Raw genomic sequence first — 19,323 nt, 5'->3', positions numbered from 1 at the left:
AGTTCTCATAACTGTCAGTATGGAGCAAGAGATGGCAGGCAGGCCTCATTTAACTGGAATCTGCAGAATCCATACATGCCCTGCAGTTAAAAACCACTGGCTCCCGGCCTTTCTTCTTGTTTTTCTATATTTTCTAATTTGCCAACAACAAATAAGCATCACATAGTTTTGTTTTGTTTTTTGAGACGGAGTTTCACTCTTTTTGCCCAGGCTAGAGTGCAATGGCCCAATCTCAGCTCACCGCAACCTCTACCTCCCAGGTTCAAGTGATTCTCCTGCCTCAGCCTCCCAAGTAGCTGGGATTACAGGTGTGCGCCACAACACCAGGCTAATTTTGTATTTTCAGTAGAGATGGGGTTTCACCATGTTGGCCAGACTGGTGTCGAGCTCCTGGCCTCAAGTGATCTGCCCGACTTGGCCCCCCAAAGTATTAGGATTACAGGCATGAACCAATGCGACCAGCCTATCATGTGGTTTTTGACACTGGGTTTTATTTATTTATTTTCTTACCGAGGTAATCAAGTTAGCCAGTGGTTTTTAACTGCAGGGGATGTATGGATTCTGCAGATTCCAGTTAAATCAGGCCTGCCTGCCATCTCTTGCTCCATGCTGGCAGTCATGAGAACTCAGCGAGTAGATATGCATGTCTTATAGGTAGAAAGCACCTGGCCCACAGTGAGCGCTCAGGAAGTGGCAAGGGTGTTATTACCACCTATTTCCAACGTCCTTCACTCCAGCCACTGCCTGACTTGTTCTCAAATCTCTCCTCTTCTTCCCTCCCTACGACCCATCCTAATACAGGTTCTCATCATTTTTCACCAGTGTTAACACTCCAGCCTCTGGCCAGGTGTGGTGGCTTATGCCATCAGGAGCTCAGGGAGGTGGGAGGGTCACTTGAGGCCAGGAGTTCTAGACCAGCCTGAGCAATATAGTGAGACCCCCGCATCTCTACAAAAGAATAAAAATTAGCCAGACACAGAGGTGCATGCCTGTAGTCCAAGCTACTCTGGGGACTGAGGCAGGAGGATTTTTTTAGCTGAGGAGCTTGAGGCTGCAACGAGCTACGTCACGCCACTGCACTCCAGCCTGGGCAACACAGTGACACCCCATCTAAAAAAAAAAAACAGTCTCCTAATCTCCTAGTGGGTCTCCGGCCTCCACTCTCCAGCACCTCCCTCCCTTCCCCATCAACCATGCAGCTGCCACAATGCTTTGAGAGTGAACTTGGGGAAAAAAGGCTGACTGTTCTGGGCACAGTGGCTCACGCCTGTAATCCCAGCACTTTGGGAGGCTGAGGCAGGTGAATCACCTGAGGTCAGGGGTTCGAGACCAGCCTGGCCAACATGGTGAAACCCCATCTCTAATAAAAATACAAAACTTAGCTGGGCATGGTGGCGCGCACCAGTAATCCCAGCTACTTGGGAGGCTGAGGTGTGAGAATCGCTTGAACCTGAGATGCAAAGGTTGCAGTAAGCCAAGATCATACCACTGCACTCCAGTGGTGACAAGAGTGAGACTCCGTCTCAAAAAGAAAAAAAAAAAATAGGCTGACTGTGTCACCACCACTCTCCTCACCCTTCTTAAACTATCTCCCAGCCGGGTGCAGTGGCTCACTCCTGTAATCCCAGCACTTTGGGAGGCCGAGGTGGGCGGATCACTCGGATCACTTGAGGTCAGGCATTCAAGACCAGCCTGGCCAACTTGGTGAAACCCCATCCTTACTGAAAATACAAAAGTTAGCCAGGTGTGGCGACACGTGCCTGTAATTCCAGCTACTCAGGAGGCTGAGGCGGGAGAATTGCTCGAACCCGGGAGGCGGAGGTTGTGGTGAGCCGAGATGATGCCACTGCACTCCAGCCTGGGCAACAGAGCAAGACTCTGTCTCGCTCATGGTTCCTGACTGTCCTTAGGATAAAGTCCAAGCCTGGTACATAAGCCTCTACCAAACTTTCTAGAGTTACCCTAACCCCTCCCCTGTTCTCCACATCCTAATTCCAAAGTATCTTGCATGCCAAGTATCTCGCCTTTCTCCCTAATTCTCCATGTGCTTTCCCTTCTCTGAACCTTTGCTCACACATCTCCCTTTACCTCAAGACTCAAAAGTTGGCCGGGCGCGGTGGGTCACGCCTGTAATCCCAGCACTTTGAGAGGCCGAGGCGAGCAGATCACGAGGTCAGGAGATCGAGACCATTCTGGCTAACACGGTGAAACCCCGTCTCTACTAAAAATATAAAAAATTAGCCGGGCCTGGTGGCAGGTGCCTGTAGTCCCAGCTACTCGGGAGGCTGAGGCAGGAGAATGGTGTGAACCCAGGAGGCGGAGCTTGCAGTGAGCTGAGATGGCGCCACTGCACTCCAGCCTGGGCGATAGAGCAAGACTCCGTCTCAAAAAAAAAAAAAAAAAAGACTCAAAAGTCACCACCAGGCCATTTTTCCCCCTATTCAATCCCTTCTCTCTCTGTAAGGTTGCACCCAAACATCACCTCCACTGGGAAGCCCTTCTCAGTTGCCCCCAGACACAGCTGACTTTGCTGAGCAACCCCAGCCCCATGGCCCCAGCCAACACGGCGAAACCCAGTCTCTACTAGAAATACAAAAATTAGCCGGGCATGGTGGCAGGTGCCTGTAATCCCAGCTACTCAGGAGGCTGAGGTGGGAAAATTGCTTGAGCCTGGGAGGCGGAGGTTGCAGTGCCCTGGACACTTTATAAGACTCTTGTGGGTCCCACTGACCCCACATTGCATCAAGCATGTTGAAATGTACCTACGTCACATGCTACATAGAACTAGTTGGCTATAAACAAGTTTTAAAGGGTCTTTTTTATTTTTCATTTAAAATTTTGAATAATTTCTCTGTTGCTATTTTTGTATACTTTGGAGCTGGAGTTTTCTTCTTTAGTTCTTAAGCATTTTTGTGGCCCAATAAAAAGTCTATAAGTGATATGCTTTGTCCAAGTTTGGGGAAAAAAATAAATTAAAAAAAAAAAAGGCCAGGTGTGCTGGCTCACGCATGTAATCCTAGCACTTTGAGAGGCTGAGGTGGATGGATCACCCAAGGTCAGGAGTTTGGGACCAGCCTGACCAACATGGCGAAACCTGGTCTCTATTAAAAATACAAAAATTAGCCAGGCATGGTGGCAGGTGCCTGTAATCCCAGCTACTCAGGAGGCGGAAGTGGGAGAATTGCTTGAGCCCAGGAGGCAGAGGTTGCAGTGAGCCAAGATCATGCCACTGCACTCCAGTCTGGGCACCAGAGTGAGACTCCATCCAAAAAAAAACCACTTGGCCAGGCAAGGTGGCTCACATTTGTAATCCCAGCACTTGGAGAGGCCTAAGCGGGCAGATCACTTGAGGTCAGGAGATGGAGACCAGCCTGGCCAACATGGTGAAACCCCATCTCTACTAAAAATACAAAAATTAGTCAGGCATAGTGGTACATGCCTGTAATCCCAGCTACTCAGGAGGCTGAGGCAGGAGAATCGCTTGAACCTGGGAGGCAGAGGTTGCAGTGAGCCGACATTACACCACAGCACTCCAGCCTGGGCAACAGAATGAGACTCCATCCAAAAAACAAACAAAGCAACTCTATAGTCCAGGAGCCTCCAATATCAGGCGTTCACTGTCTCCATCCCAGTGCTCATCACTCTCTGTGTCCCCAAAATGAATAAATTCATAAATTCCCCTAAAAATCTATCTTTAATCTCTCTGAATCTAATATGATGCAACTCACATTATTTCTGTATCTGTCAACTGTGTCTCTATAAGATACTTCTGTAATTTTTATCTGTTTTCTCTAAAGATCTCTGTTCACAACACACTGGGTGTCCAGCAGGCACGGTCGAGAGCCTGCCATGGCCCATGTGTTACGGTTCTTGAGCCTTGCAACAACTCATGAATAAATTATATTATCCCTGCTTTACAGATTAGGAAACTGAGCCTGAGAGAGGGGAACTAGCTTGCAAGTAAGAGGCCACAGGGCAAAGAAGGGCTCTCAGGAGTGTTGACTCCAGTCCTTCTCTAACCTCTCTCAACCCCTCCTCTCAGTGGTGCTGCACCCATGCCAGCCGCCACTCCTTACTTGCTCCTTTTCCTACCCTCTGCTTCCAGGCAAGACGCAGATGTCATCTCCGTTCATACCCTTCATCTTGCCTCAACATCATCACCCCATTCCATCCCATAAACACTTCCTGAGTTCCTACTATGTGCCAAGCGCTGTGCTGAGAACTGGAATGAAAATAATGAATGCCAAGGTCACCAGGCTATGAGCTCCGAGGGCAGGGACAGAGCCCACAGCAGAGTTGGTGGGTTCTCATCAGCCCCTGTGAAGTGCCTGTGGTCTCCATATGTTCCCAAAGGAAGCTGGTTTCACTTTGAGCATGTTGGAGAATGTTATTTCAAACACCTTACACCTCCAAAGCCAGGCAGGAAGCCCTGGGCTGCCCCTCCTCAATGGTGTTGGCTTATTCCTCTGGGTGGGGCCTGTGTCCAGCAGCCCCTGGGCTGGTGACACCAACCACCCTAGTGCCCTGCACAGACTGCAGATGAACACAGGGTCAGCACCGTCTCGAGGGGCCCAAAGCCACCCTCCTGATAACCCCCCATATTTGGAAAGCACTTTAGTTTGCAAAAGGCTCCACCTTCTTTCTCCATGTGTCCTCTCCCCACCCCAGCTATGAGTAAGGAATTTTCCCAGCCCACTTGGCCCCTAGCATCCAAGTTTGGGCAAGAACCCAGGAGTCCAGACTCCTAGCCCAATGTAGAAGAGCCTGCCAACTCTGTTTACTCCACAGTGCCCCAGAAAGGCCCTCTCTTTTCTAGACCTCAGCTCCCTGTCAGTACAATAAGAAGGTCCGGCTGGACAACCGCTAAGCTCCCTTCAGGCTTTAGCATGCCAGAGTCTACCATGGGGGCGCAGGTGGCCAACTCCCAGGGGAGGAACCGAGGCCAGTGGCTGCACACACTGTGCCTGCACCATGCCGTCAGGGGAGGCATCATGTTCCGGCAGGACCAGCAGGATGAGTCACCAGATATGGAAATGACGCTGGCACACAGGAGGTCTGGGGGCCAAGAAGCTCACCCTCGCCAAAACCACAGCTGAGGAGGAACAGCGCTGGGATCCCTGCGATTCGCCGAGCGGGCACAGGCTGCCAGGTGCAGATCCAGGCAGTCAAATGGTGTGCACAATGTGCCTTCCAGCCCAAGGGTAGTGGAGGCTGCCCAGCCCTCCAATAACAATCATCATCACAATAAAAATAACAACACACAGTGGTTGGCTATTGTGTCGGGCACTTGACACCTGTTACCTTCTCTTACCTCTGAACCTGCCAGTTATGACATGACCCATTTTCAAGAGGAAACCCCGGGGCTCAGAGAGACAAAGGAGCTCTGCCCAGGTCACAGGGCCAAGGAGTGGGGCACCCTGCTCTGACTGCCCCAAAGCCCTCATCCTCCGCACCCCACTGCCTCTGCATCCCACAGAGTCTAGGCTCATTTCGGCTCGGTGGCCAGCCTGAGGCCCTGGGGAGGGGAAGGGGTGTCAGGACACCCAGGGGCAGATGACCTGGGAGGATTCTGACTCAGCCCCACAACTGGAGCAGGAGAGTGCCACACCCTCCTAGGCCTCCTGGAGCCTCATCAAGGCCTTCCTTAGGGTGTGACATTCAGATGTCAGGAGGCCTGCTGGTCCTCACCCACAGGCCAGGCTGAGGCTGCCACAGGGGCCTGAGCAGATGAGGAAGGCTGAGCCCCCTGTGATGGCTGACAAGCTCCAGCATCCCCACACGCAGGCAGCCAAAGGTGCCGGCAGCCACCCGGTAGGAATGTGTCTGAACTGGGCCTGGAGCCAGGCAAGTGGGGCTCCTGGATCCTGGGACAGAGGGTACAACTCAGGACCCCAGGCTGGCACTCCACAGCACCATCCCCAGGGCATTTCCCACAAGGAGCACCTGGATCTCTCAGCAAAGATGGGGGCAGACTGGGAGAGCCCAGGAACTCAGGGCCAGCTGCCCAACAGGCCCACCTCGGGGTAGAGGGTACGGCCGTCTGGGAATGAGGGAAGACAGAAGGGGGAGGCCCTGGGTGAGGGAATGACAGGAGGGGGTCTTCATCCTGTGTAGGGATGGGGGTGCATCTGTGGTGAAAAGCAGGACCCATCTTGGGGCGGCGGGTCCTCCTACCAGGGCGGGCTCTTGTACCAGCCAGACCCTAATGCCCTGCCTTTGACATCTCCGTCTCAGCCCCCACCACACCTCTCCTCTCCTCTCCTCTCCTCTCCCTCTCTCTCTCCCTCTCACATTCCTCTGGGAGTCGATCAGTGCTTGAGTGACACCCCAGATGACTCTTTGCTATTAATTCCCACACACAGAATGGGCCCCTTGTTCTCTTCTCTCAGAGGAATGGCCGTGGCCAAAGCCATCCCAAGAGTCCCTGACTTAACCCTTCTCCTGGCCGGTCCTCTGCACAGGACCACAAGGCCAGCAGTAGGGAGCGTGCAGAGAGGGAGTCTGGAAGGAACAGGGGCTCCTTCCAGCCCACAGCCCCTGGAATAAAGTCCCCAGGGTGGGACAGCAGGACCACCCCAACCTGCCCAGGGAGCCTGACAGCAACTCTTCACCTGAGGTTCTCACCAGGCCCTGGAAGTCAGAAGGCCTGTCCAGATGTAAGTGTGAGGCCCAGGGTCCACAGCCTCCCCAGGGCCAGCCTGATGTCTCTGGACCCCAGGGAGGCCCCTTCAAGGGGCAGGTGGAAGGCTCAGACCCTCGGCCCGGCCCTGGCCTTGAGGGGGTTAACACGGACTGGAGGCAGGACACCACCTGTCAGGGCAGGTCTCTGAGGAGAGATGAGGCGGCCATGGCCTCTTTTGATCACAGGATAAATTGCTCTGTTGAGTAAAAGCCCAACATCCCCTCATTCGCTGCCCCTGCCCCACCCCCAATCGCACCAGAGGCGGGAAGGAAAGGCTTAGACAATGAGAGAGAGAGAAGAGCTTGTGAGGAGAAACTGAGGCCCCGGGAGGGGAAGAACATACCCCTCCACTCCCACTTCCCACCCCCTCCCTGACTCTTCCCCAATTCCACAAGCCGTCTTGGCTCTCTGGGCGCTGGAAAGCTCTCACCAGAAGGGGACACAAACACCTGCTCTTCCATCAATCTGGGCAACCCTGGCTCTCGCGCCAGGAGATGGTACAAATCCTGCAGTCCATGACTCTGTGAGGGTCGTGTCCCAGGGAGGCTCGGACGCATCCTTACCTCCTGCCTGTCCCCCCTCAACAGACAGTGAGCTGTGGGCTCACAGGAGGTGAGGTCCCTGGGACAGCCAGAGAAAGGGCCCTGGGGCAGTGTCAGGGAAGCTGGAAATGGGAAGAGGGAGATGCGGAGCTGGGCGCAGGCACGAGGGAGGGGCAGGGTGACCCAGGGCATGCAGGGGACAGAGCCGGGTGGCCTGGGGAAGGTAGGCTGGAGCCAGGTGGGGAAGACTGCGGGTTGCCACAAGCCTTGGTTTCTCTAACTTGTCAGCTCTCCCCATCTCTGTCATTTTCCCAGGGTCCTCCCCACATTTACAGAGGCAGGGCAGATGAGAGGTGGCACAGGACAGAGACAGAGAAATTCATGGAGGGAGGGAGAGAGAGAATGCATCAGGGAGACAAAAACAGGGAGAGACAGAGACAGGACTGGAGAGAGACAGGGAGCCAGGGCAGGAGGGCCAGGACAGGAAGGACACCAAGAGGCAGGAGCAACCAACTGTGGGATGTGGGGTCAAAATTAAAAAGCTTCCCAGAGAGAGGAGGCTGGGGACAGAAAGAGGAGAAGGAGGGAGCAATGGACAGAGAAAGAAACAAGGTGGAGGCCGAAGTGGAAAAGAAGGGAGAAAGGTCAGGGGGAAGAGGCCTTCAGAGGAGGGGATGGAGGGGAGACTCCGGCTGGGAAGCTCAGGGCCCTCCCAGGCCCCTCTGTGTTTGTTCCTGGCAGGTCCACAGCACACACCCTCCCCAGGCAGCACCCCACTCCCTACGGCCTGCCACCTGTGTCCCAGCTGGCACCCCAGAGGATGCAGCCAGCCACTGCGGCCCTTGCCTTCCCGAGTAGGACACAGGAGTGGGGTGGCCTGCCCTAGGGGTGGGAGTTTCAAGGCTGGGGAGAGGCCCTTAGACCATCTATGGCAGTAGTGCCTCCACCAGGTGCGTTGTAATCGCAGCGGAGATTTAAACATACAGATGTCCCACCCAAATCTACCACTCAGAATGGGGCCTGGGAAATTAGTCTTTTAAAACTCCTCAAGGGCTTGTGTTCTTTGGCCCCAGGTTTGGACCACATTGGCAGATGAGGAGAATGACAGTGGCCAGAGAGGGGCTGTGCCCCACCCAAGGTCACACAGCAATTATTGACAGAGCCCAGCCTTTCAGTGAGGCCTCCCAGGTCCCGCCCAGGGCTCTTCCTCCTGTTGAGTGACACTGCAGCTAGGTCTGCACAGGGCTGGGCACACAGGAAGGGTGTAAGTGGGCAGTGCCCTCTCCCTCTCGCTCCATCCCTCCTGCCTCAAGGCCCCAGCCAAGCTCTCCAGGGGCTGCCAGGGCAGTCCCCAATTTGAGGCCAGAAACCAAATGAAGGAGAGGAAGGGATTTGCCCAGAACTGGATTTCTGTCCCCCACTGCCCCGCCCTTGTCCCCCTAGTGCCAAGGCCTGGGGCTGTGAGCTCTCTCGCCAGAGATGGGGGCGGAGGGTGGGGCAAAAGGGAGGAGGGGAAGACCCGGGTGCTTCCTGTCCCCCCCTCTTTCCCTGCCTCCCTGGGTTCAGGGCTGGGTCCCCTGGGGCAGTGGTATCTGAAGCTGACAGATCTGCCCTGTCCTTCCTGCCTGCTGGGGGAAGGGGTGGAGTTGGCTCAGATCCCCCATCCCCTCCTCCTCTTCCCTAGGTCCTCAGGGGCTTGGCTGCCCATTAAACCCAGCCTGGTCCCCCAGGGTGTCCCTGCTCCAGAAGAAGGAAGAGCACTGGACTAGGAGTCACGACCACCTCCATCAGTGAGAGGCCCTGGACAGCCTCATCTAACCCTCAGCCTCCTCCTCGCTCTTTTTTTTTTTTGAGACAGGGTCTCCTGTTGCCCAGGATAGAGTGCAGTGCCACGATCATGACTCACTTCTCAGACTCAACTTCCCAGGCTCAGGTGATTCTCTCACTCAGCTTCCCGAGTAGCTGGGACTACAGGCACACACCACCACACCCAGCTGATTTTTTTTTTTTTAATTTTTAGTAGAGATGGGGTTTCGCCATGATAACAAGGTAGAAAGGGAGTTGCCCAGGGTGGTCTTCAACTCCTGGGCTCAAGCGATCCACCAGCCTTAGCCTCATAAAGTGCTGGGACTACAGGTGTGAGCCACTGTACCTGCCTCTCCCAGCTTTTTACCCCCCATTCTGTCCTCACCACTCATTCATTCATTCAGGCACTCAGTTGATCACTGAGGACTTACGAAGCTGCCCTCATGAAGTAGACATCCTTGTGGGGAAGACAGACAATGAACAACTAATCCGCCAATAAATATGTGATCATAAATTGCAATGAGTGCTATAAAGGAAAAGTCCAGGGTGCTGTCAGAGAAAACAGCTGGTACTGGAGGGTCGAGAGAGGCGTCTCTGTAGACAAGAGCTTTAGGTGATCCCCCAGGAGGAGGTCCCCCAGCAGGGAAGGATGTGAGGGGACTCCCCACGCAGCACTAAGGGAATGACAGACCCAGGAGACAGACCTGCCAAGCTATCTCTCTGATCACTGAGGTTCAGCAAGCACTTATTGAGCATCTGCTGTGTGCTCACATGTCCAACCCCGAGCACTTGGGGGACAAAAGGTGGGAGACAAAAGCAAATGTGGGCCTGTCTCAGTAGAGCCCTAAAGCCCCTGATAGCAAATCTGATAGATGTCAGAGGCCAGCTCCCTCAATGCACTGATGGAGAATGTGCCAGAGAGGGTGGCTGGCTTCCCCAAGATCACACAGCAGGAGCTGGGACCTTGGCAGAGTCGGGAGCAGCTCCTCCCATTGCACCTGCCAAAGCAGTCACTGTGATTTCAACTCTGGGTTCTAAGCCCTAAACTCCCTGATTTCTCAATTTGCCACCTGGTAGAGAGGTGAGGTAAATATAAAACACCTGTGCAGGTGGCGCACACCTATAATCCCAGCACTTTGGGAGGCCAAGGCGGGAGGATAGCTTGAGCTCAGGAGTTCAATGAGACCAGCTTGGGTAACATCGTAAAACCCTGTCTCTACAAAAAAATACAAAAATTGGCCGGGTGCGGTGGCTCACGCCTGTAATCCCAGCACCTTGGGAGGCCAAGGTGGGCGGATCACGAGGTCAGGAGCTCGAGACCATGGTGAAACCCCGTCTCTATTAAAAATATAAAAAATTAGCCAGGCATGGTGGCGGGCACCTGTAGCCCCAGCTACTCAGGAGGCTGAGACAGGAGAATGGCATGAACCCGGGGAGCAGAGCTTGCAGTGAGCCGAGATCACTCCACTGCACTCCAGCCTGGGCGACAGAGAGAGACTCCGTCTCAAAAATAAATAAATAAATAAATAAATAAATAATAGCCAGGCGTGGTGGCTGGTGCCTGTGGTACCAGCTACTTGGAAGGCTGAGGTGGGGGATCGATTAAGCCCGGGAAGTAGAAGCTGCAGTGAGCCGTGATGGCACCCCTGCACTCCATCCTGGGCCACAGAGTGAGACCCTGTCTCAAAAACAACACAAAACAAAATAACACCTGCTCACAGTGAAGCACACACAGCTGAAGGTGAGCTGGGGTGCGTGTGTGTGAGGCCCTCAGCCTGGCAGCCTAGCAGATATTATACTTCCTGTGTGAACCGAAGCCCCTGACATGTGAACACACCCCAGGGCTGTGCCTGGGTTCCCTGTTGTGATCTCAGTAAGCTCAACTCTGCACCCTAGAAAGGGAAGAGGTTTTCCTGGGCTTGATTATAGCCAAGACATAAGCCATCCCACCTGGAAAATGCGGGGCATTAACTGGCAGTTGAAATGACTGAAAGAGCCAACTACTAGGTCTTGTTTTTGTCAAAGGTGCTAGGCTGAGCACTTGCCATTCCTTACTTTTTTTTTTTTTTTTTTTGAGACGGAGTCTTGCTCTGTTGCCCAGGCTGGAGTGCAGTGGCGCGATCTCGGCTCACTGCAAGCTCCGCCTCCCGGGTTCACGCCATTCTCCTGCCTCAGCCTCCTGAGTAGCTGGGACTACAGGCGCCCGCCACCATGCCCAGCTAATTTTTTGTATTTTTAATAGAGACGGGGTTTCACCGTGTTAGCCAGGATGGTCTTGATCTCCTGACCTCGTGATCCACCTGCCTCGGCCTCCCAAAGTGCTGGGATTACAGTCGTGAGCCACTGTGCCCGGCCCTTTTTATCCTTGTGACATGGCAGGTATCGTGATTCTCATTTTACAGACAGGAGATTGAGGCATGGGAAGGTTACTTAGCTTATCCCAATCTCACTGGTAAATGGGGCAAGGGCCAGCCTTGAACTCTGGTCTCTGGATCCCCAGCTCAGCTCATCATCACTCGGCTCCCATTTTCATTAACAAGTGACATCAGCGAAGAATAAGGAAACCTTATGTCGGCGAGGAGGATCCTTCAAGCTCAGACAAACACTAAATTCTGACTGGATCACCCCATTTTTACCTTTAAGGGACAGCAGTAAACCGGGTGAGAGCAGGAAGATGGGTGGGCTGAGCTCCCTTCCTGCCCAGCCCTGGTCTGGGGCAATGGCCTGGATCACAGAGGAAAATGACAAGGAATCCGGAATGAAAAGACTTGGTCCCGTTGTCAGTTCCTAAGCTGGGCAACCTTGACAAGCCCCTTCCCCCAAGCTGCCAGCTGCCTGCCAGTGGTGAAAGGACAAAGGTCTCATGAGCCATGTGCAGCCCACCCTGCTCAGACCATATTTACAGACAGCTCTTTTCCGCTCCAGGGACAACACCAATGGACCCATCTCATAAAGGTCCCCTCTGCTCCCTCTCTTCCTTCCCTCCACCTTCCCCACTCTCTTAATCCTCATGCATGTCTGCACCATGTTGCCTAGTGTCTAGACATGTATGAATGAACAAGCTCCCTTAAGACAAGGGGCACACTCACCCCTCTTTATTTACCCCACAGACAGCAGGAGCTTGCCTAGGGTAGGTCCCCAGGAACCCTGGGAACAAAATGTCACAGCAGACATGTCCAGTTCCATGACTAAACAGTCATGTGAGCTCAGTCACTTGCTTCCCCTTCTGCTTTGGTTCCATGGATGGCCATCGGCCCTGGCTCTGCAGCCTCTGTGGTGACTGGGAGCAGACAGGGAACATCTGATGACAGCATTTTGACAGGATAAGAAGCAATAACTAATATAAAAATTAGCCGGGGGGCGGGCACGGTGGCTCACACCTGTAATCCCAGCACTTTGGGAGGCCGAGGCGGGCGAATCACCTGAGGTCTGGAGTTTGAGACCAGCCTGGGCAACATGGTGAAACCCCATCCGTCTCTACTGAAAGTATAAAAATTAGCAAAGCATGGCGATGTGCACTTGTAATCCCAGCTACTCGGGAGGCTGAGGCAGGAGAATTGCTTGAACCTGGGAGCCAAATGTTGCAGTGAGCCAAGACCACACCACTGCACTCAAGCCTAGGCAACAGAGTGAAAGAGTGAGACTCTGTCTAGAAAAAAAAAAAAAAGAAGCAATGACTACTCTAAACCCAAGGTCAACCAACAGCCACCTTGGCGGCAGATCCCCAAGCTGCTGGTAACAATAGCTACCATTTACTGGGTTCCGTCATGTGCCAGACCCTGTCTTAAGTGTTTACATATATTATCTGCTTTAATCCTCACCACAACCTGGAAGGAAGCTGAGACTCAGAGACCTTAATTCATTTGCCAAGGACACACAGCTAATAAATGGAGGTGTCAGGATTCAAACCTGGAGCTAGAGCCAGGCATGGTGGCACACACCTCTAGTCTCAGCTACTCAGGAGGGTGAGGTGGAAGGATCACTTGAGCCCAAGAGTTTGAGACACCATCTCTAACAATGTTTTTTTAAACCTGGACTGTCTAACTCAGGAGCGCATGCTCATTCCTTCCCCACATGCTGCCTGCACACATTCTCTTCCATGCAAGCCCTTCCTCTGCTGACGTCACTCCTATGTAACAGGCACCACGGAGGAGGCGGGAAGGACCCAGCCCTCAAGTCCACACCCCAGCAGGGACAATGCAGGACAATGAGAACTCTGAAGGCATGGGAACACAGGGAACTGGGGGTCAGTGCCATATTCTATTCAGCTGCTTCCCTGGCCTGACACTGAGTAGTCACCTGGTTCACGTCAAACAGGTCTGAACGGAGTTGGAAACCAAGGCAGGGTGACCCCAAAGTAAGGAACATGCACATCTCACTCAGGGGCCATGGTGCCTCCACGTCCACCTCAGGCAACTATGTCCTCTCCAGAACAGGGTGAAACTGGTTTCCATCAAAAACTCTACAAGATGTTAATAGGTGGTAAAAATAATAGAATAATAAATTGAAGATTCATATTAAATATTTTAAAGAGCAGTTTTTAACTGCAGAATTTAGAACTTTTAGCATGCTTAGAGGCAATGCATCTCTTTTACTTAAACAGTTAAAAAAAATTTTTTTTTAAATAATGGTGGCCAGGCCCAGTGGCTCACACCTGTAATCCCAGCACTTTGGGAGGCTGAGGCAGGCAAATCACCTGAGGTCAGGAGTTCAAGACCAGCCTGGCCAACACAGTGAAACCCCGTCTCTACTAAAAATACAAAAAATTAGCTGGGCATGGTGGCATGCGCCGGTAGTGTCCCACCTACTCAGGAGGCTGAGGGAGGAGAATTGCTTGGGCACAGGAAGTGGAGGTGGCAGTGAGCCCAGATCTCGCCACTGCACTCCAGCCTGGGCAACAGAGTCAGTCTCAAATAATAATAGTAATAATAATAATAATAACAATGGAAACGGGGGTCTCACTATGTTGTCCAGGCTGGTCTCCAGCTCCTGGACTCAAGCAATCCTCCCACCTTGGCCTCCCAAAGTACTGGGATTACAGGCGTGAACCACCACGTCCCGCCCTTACATCTCTAAAAAGAGGAAGCAGAAAGCAGTGTTTCCCAAATGTCTTTCAAGAGATGCCTGTCAGTGTCCTGAGGAACACCAAGGGTCTGAGGCATCACCTTGCAAACACTGGATCAGGCACGGGCCTCTTGTTTTGAAATACAATTCATGGGTTATCAAATATGGAAACACTCTCAGAGATCAGCTAGCCTGCTGATTTTACATTTTACAGATGGGGAAACTGAGGCCCAGAGAGGGAAGAAGGTTGCCAAGGCAACACAGGGCCTCCACAGCCATTGGGTCTTGACCCCAGCTCTTGGGGTCCAGAGGCCCAGCTCCAGCTGCCTGTTTGGCTGTGCCAGGTTCCAGGTTTCTACATCGGTCTCTCCCATCAAACCCTCAGCTCCTCAAAGCCAAGGTCTGGTCTCTCTCACCTCCCAGTCCCAGCTCCTGGCCCAGTGCCCTGCACAGAGGACACATTCACAGAAGTTCCCAGCAGCTGGAGAGGCTCAGGGCAGACGCCAGGAAGGGCGTTCCAGCAGCTGGGTACAGATGGCAGGAATGGGCAGTCAACTTCTCTGAAGGCTTCTCAGAAGAGAGCAGAGGCCAGGCTGCCAGAGGCAGTGCTGGACACTGGCCCCAGCTTCCTGGTTTCCAGAAAGGATGGAGTTGGGAGCGAAGGAAGATTCCAACCCCGGGAGCTGCCTTGCTGGCCTGGGTCCGAGACCCTCTGCTTGCACCAGAAACAGGGAGGGGCAAGAGCCCCTGTTGGGACAGGCCATGGAATGCCATCCTCCTCCCCCAGAGCTCAGACCCTCTGCCTCCAGGAAGCCACTCCTGCCCGCTCCAGCCTCCCTGGTCTTTTCCTCCTTGGAACTCTGACAGCAACTCGGCTCAGGGAAGGTGAGCCGAGGCTGAGCATGGCCTCAGGGGCTCCCAATAGGAACTGGAGACTGGCCTGTCCTCCACGCTATTCAGTAAGGAGGCAGAGCACATCGGAAGGTGTCTCCTCCTCTGAGGGAAAGTCATAGGGTAAAGAATTCCAACCAAGGTGCCCAAGGTGTGTCCTGGAAGAGGACCTCTCAGTGGGGCTGCAGCAGTGCCTAGACCGCCAGCAGGCAGAGGGAAGACAGCGCTCCAGGGGAAGGCGGAGTAGGCCCAAAGGCCCAGGCAAGGAGAGGAGGCAGGAGCAGGCCCACCTGCAGCTGCGCTTGCAGCCTAGGGGCAATAGAGCAGAGTGGTCAGAGGCTGGGCTGGGACCAACCACAGGTCCCAGTCCACACCCTGTCATCATTCGCTGGGTGAGCTCAGGCCTGTCACTGAATCGCTTTGTGCCTCAGTTTCCTCCCTAAAATGAGAATAATAGCATCTACTCAGAGGGTTGTTGGGAGGATGAAGTCCAACGACAGGAGCCCTCACAGCTGAGCCGGCACCTGGGGAGGCCCTAGAGTGTCGCCTTCGCTGTTAAGGGGCATGGCAGAGGCGGCCCACCCATGACAGAGGAGCTTGTCATCCCAAGCAGGAATGCCACCTGTTCTGACATTAGGATTCAAAAGGCAAATGATAAACTCCTGACTGTGAGGCAGTGGTGGCTGCTCGGTTAATACTTGTGCACTTGACCTGAGGTGAGCATCCTCCACACCTCCCAGTGCTGGCCTAATAGCTAAATGATTTCCTCTGACTCACATTTATTGAGCAGTCACTATGCTAGGTAGGGGAGATGTGTGTGTGTATTCTTATTTAATTCTCTCATCACTTGGGGATATCAAGGGTGCATAAGATTATCAACATTGTACATATGCAAAACCCGAGTCCTGAGAGGTTAATAGCATGATCTGCCTAAGGCCCCTTGGGTACTAGTGGCAGGATTTCTTGACTTCAAATCACTTTCCACTACATCCGAGACTGAGGATGACACAGCCTTATCCAAAGGTGGAGGTGGCCTAGAAAACGCTCAGGGGAGCTCCCACAGCCACCCCAGCGCACTCACACTCGGCTGAAGACCCGCAGGGTAGCTTCTGTCTGTCACTACGCTGCCCTCGACCACTAACCTGTGCCCCTCGGCCCTCCACCTTCCCAGTGCATAGGCCCTCCCCTGCCACACCCCAAAGCTCTCCGGATACCCCAGTATAACCTGCCTGGCTGGTGGGTCCAGTACCCAAGACCCCTCCTCCATCCCTGGTGATTTTGGCTCTGGAAGGGGGTCATTCACAGCCTCAGGGATCCAGAGACTCTGTGAAGACCTCCCAGGGAACTTTATGCTTGTACCTCAGCCTCAGAAATTCAGAATCAACCAGTCTGGGGTGGGATCTAGGCTCCAGTATGTTTTTTGTTGTTGTTGTTCTTGTTGTTGTTTGTTTTTATGAGACAGAGTCTTACTCTGTCACCCAGGCTGCAGTGCAGTGGTGCGATCTCGGCTCACTGCAACCTCTGCCTCTTGAGTTCAAGTGATTCTCCTACCAATCCCACGTAGCTGGGATTACAGGTGCGTGCCACCATGCCCAGTTAATTTTTGTATTTTTAGTAGACATGGGGTTTCACCATGTTGGCCAGACTGGTCTCGAACTCCTGCCCTCAGGTGATCTGCCTGCCTCGGCCTCCCAAAGTGCTGGGATTACAGGAATGAGTCACCACGCCTGGCTCAGTATGTTTTTCCTTTTTTCTTTCTTTTTTTTTTTTTGAGACAGAGTTTCGCTCTTTTTGCCCAGGCTGGAGTGCAATGGTGCGATCTCAGCTCACTGCAACCTCTGCCTCCCGGGTTCAAGCGATTCTCCTGCCTCAGCCTCCCAAGTAGCTGGGATTACAGGCGCCTGCCACCATGCCCAGCTAATTTTTTTTTTTTTTTTTTTTTTTTTTTTTAGTAGAGACAAGGTTTCACCATGTTGGCCAGGATGGTCTCAATCTCTCGACCTCATGATCCGCCCACCTTGGCCTCCCAAAGTGCTGGGATTACAGGTGTGAGCCACCACACCCAACCAAGGCCCACTGTGTTTTTCTTAACTCCACAAGTGATTCTAAATTCAACAAGAATTAGAGCCAGTCCTAGGCAACTGATTAGAAATGCAGAACCTCAGGCCCCACCCCAACCTGAAGAATCCCAGTGCGCCTTCCCATTTGAGAAGCACTGCCCTAAGCCAAACCCCGTATCAGCAAGCCAGGCCCTGTGAAAGGCCCCCGCAAGGAAACTGGAGGTAGGAGGGCGCACAGTCCAGATAGAATTAAAGAGTGGATGGCCAGGACCCCCCAGGTCGCATCCACACAGCACTCAGAGGTGCTAAACGCTTTCCCTGTGTTCCCTCATCCCATCTCAGCCCTGTCCTCTGAGAGTCAGGAAGACAGTCTCATGCCTGTGTGGGGAAACTGAGGCTGGGGCAGAGCCTCAACTTGACCAGACCATCCCTCACTCCTGCATGGCCCCTGGCTCTGCAGCCAGCAGATTTCCTGACCTTCATCTCAGTGCATCCTGCAGGGCAGGCAGGGAGGGAAGGTGACCATCGCCCCACGTGACAGGTGAGGGACCAGGGACCCAGGGTGGGGAACACAGGCGGAGCCTTCCATAAAGCCGGACCAGCTCCCTCAGGAAGAGGACTTGGGAGCTGGGGGGTGAAGGGTCACTGCTGACCGGAGGCAGCTCTGCCAGGCAGTGTCATCAGTGGGCTTCACATTTGACTGACAGGTATTCCTTTCCTCTCCTCCTCTCTGGGGCCCATCTTCTGAGTAAATCTGGGACCTGCCTTAACAAAAGCCAGGCCGAGTCCCAGGAAAACCCTGTTGCTCCGGAAAGGCCTCCTTGGGCCATGGAAGGAAGCTTGGATTTCCACCATTACACTCAGACCGCAGACCCCTCTCTGCTGCAGAATAAACACCCTGAGAGAGGGCAGGTCATAGAGCCTGCCAGACACCACACCTTGCCATGGACGGTGACAAACCCTCACTTCAGGACAGAGAGGTGATGGGGGGTGGGGTAAGGAGGTCACAAACATCCCTGGAGATGGGTCAAGAATGAGGGGTAAAGGGACCCCTGCCACCCCCAGCAGGGAAAGGAGGAGAAGGTGACACTGGCCCTCCTGTTGTCCTGCTGGGGCAGAGGCCCAGGTGTCTTCAGCCAGGATCCCTCCCCTCTCCAAGCTCCCTGCTCTTTAGGAATGACTGTGGGTCCTTCACCCTCGCCTGCTGGAGAACACTGGGTTCCCAGGGCCTGGGATGGGATGGAGGGGATCCCAGTTGCCAGCATGGTGGGCAGGGATGTGTTCGCAGCAGGGGCCCCAACCACACACACAGCACTGGTCATCTGACAGCCCTTCCCACCCCCCCTGCAGGCCCACCTGCCTCACCCAACACTGCTCAGCAAAAAGCCCAGCACAGCCCTGAGAGGAAGGCAGTGTCTGTGCGGGGACAAGGGAGAGAGAGAGGGAGTGGCCCCTTCTGTCTAGCGTGGCTTCCTGCAGACAGAGCGTGCCCACTGCTACCCCCACCCCCATCCTGGCACAGCTGGACCAAGGAGGGCAAAGGAGGAAGCAGGGAGTTAAGAGAGGGGGCAGCTGTGGGACCCCACATTCCACCTCCTAACTCTGGGCTCTTTCCCTCCACAACCACCCCTCCTGCCCCAGGCGGGTCTCAGGCCAGTCACAGACACAGCAGAGAGCGGGGAGGTCCTTTCCTCAAAGAGGAGGAACTGAGGGGTGGAAGGATGAGTGGGGACCCACCGGGAGAGAGAGATGCCAGGCAGGCAGGCAGCGGGCAGGCAGCAGCGGGTGTTGGAGGCGACTGCAGGGCAGCCGGGACACGACGGCAGATGCTCGTCCCTCGTCCCTCTGTCCATCCAGGGCGGCTCCTCTCCGGGCGGTTCTGAGGCCGAGCGGGCGCTGTTAAAAAGCTTTTTATGTGTGTGTGTGTTAATCACATGATTGCCGTTCACCTGTATTTCGAACAAAGACAGCTCACTGTTTCAAGGCCCCGAACAAGAGTCTGGGCACAGGGAAGAGAAGGGAGGCGGGGGGAGGAGGGTTGGCAGCGCCGGGGGTGGCGTCGAGGAAAACTGGGGGGAGATTGTCCAAGGCCAGCAAGCGAGAGAAAGAGAAAACCCTTATCAAACTCCTAATTCACTGGGCTCCGAGGCCCCAGACACACTGGCCCGATTGTCTGGCTGGTTGTGTGTGTGAGCATGTGTGTGTGTGTGTGTGTGTGTTCCAGTGTCCGCTCCCCCCACCCCCAACATGCCTCTGCCTCGTGTGACTACCTCATTGT

The 19,323-nt window shown here is 54.0% G+C and overlaps 1 protein-coding gene and 1 pseudogene across 6 annotated transcripts in view; both read right to left on the bottom strand.

Moving 5' to 3' along the window:
• Positions 1 to 19,323, bottom strand: part of POLR2F (RNA polymerase II, I and III subunit F) — an 86,810-nt gene that overhangs the window by 36,728 nt on the left and 30,759 nt on the right. For 3 of the 5 annotated variants that reach the window (XM_055374616.2, XM_055374617.2, XM_055374618.2), the window contains exon 5: positions 18,783 to 18,952. The exons of the other annotated variants lie outside the window; for them this stretch is intronic. In XM_055374616.2, coding sequence (XP_055230591.1) covers positions 18,783 to 18,952 — 170 coding nt within the window. The remainder of the gene's footprint in view (positions 1 to 18,782; positions 18,953 to 19,323) is intronic. 5 annotated transcript variants of the gene reach the window in all.
• On the bottom strand, positions 13 to 18,772 carry LOC129529501 (uncharacterized; annotated as a pseudogene). Its single transcript, XR_008675033.1, has one exon. The product of XR_008675033.1 is annotated as an uncharacterized protein (transcript).

Source organism: Gorilla gorilla, chromosome 23 (genome assembly GCF_029281585.2).
Source record: "Gorilla gorilla gorilla isolate KB3781 chromosome 23, NHGRI_mGorGor1-v2.1_pri, whole genome shotgun sequence".
In the NCBI taxonomy this organism is placed as follows: domain Eukaryota; kingdom Metazoa; phylum Chordata; class Mammalia; order Primates; family Hominidae; genus Gorilla; species Gorilla gorilla.
The sequence above is the reverse complement of the archived record's forward strand: the minus strand, read 5'-3'. Positions and strand labels throughout refer to the sequence as shown.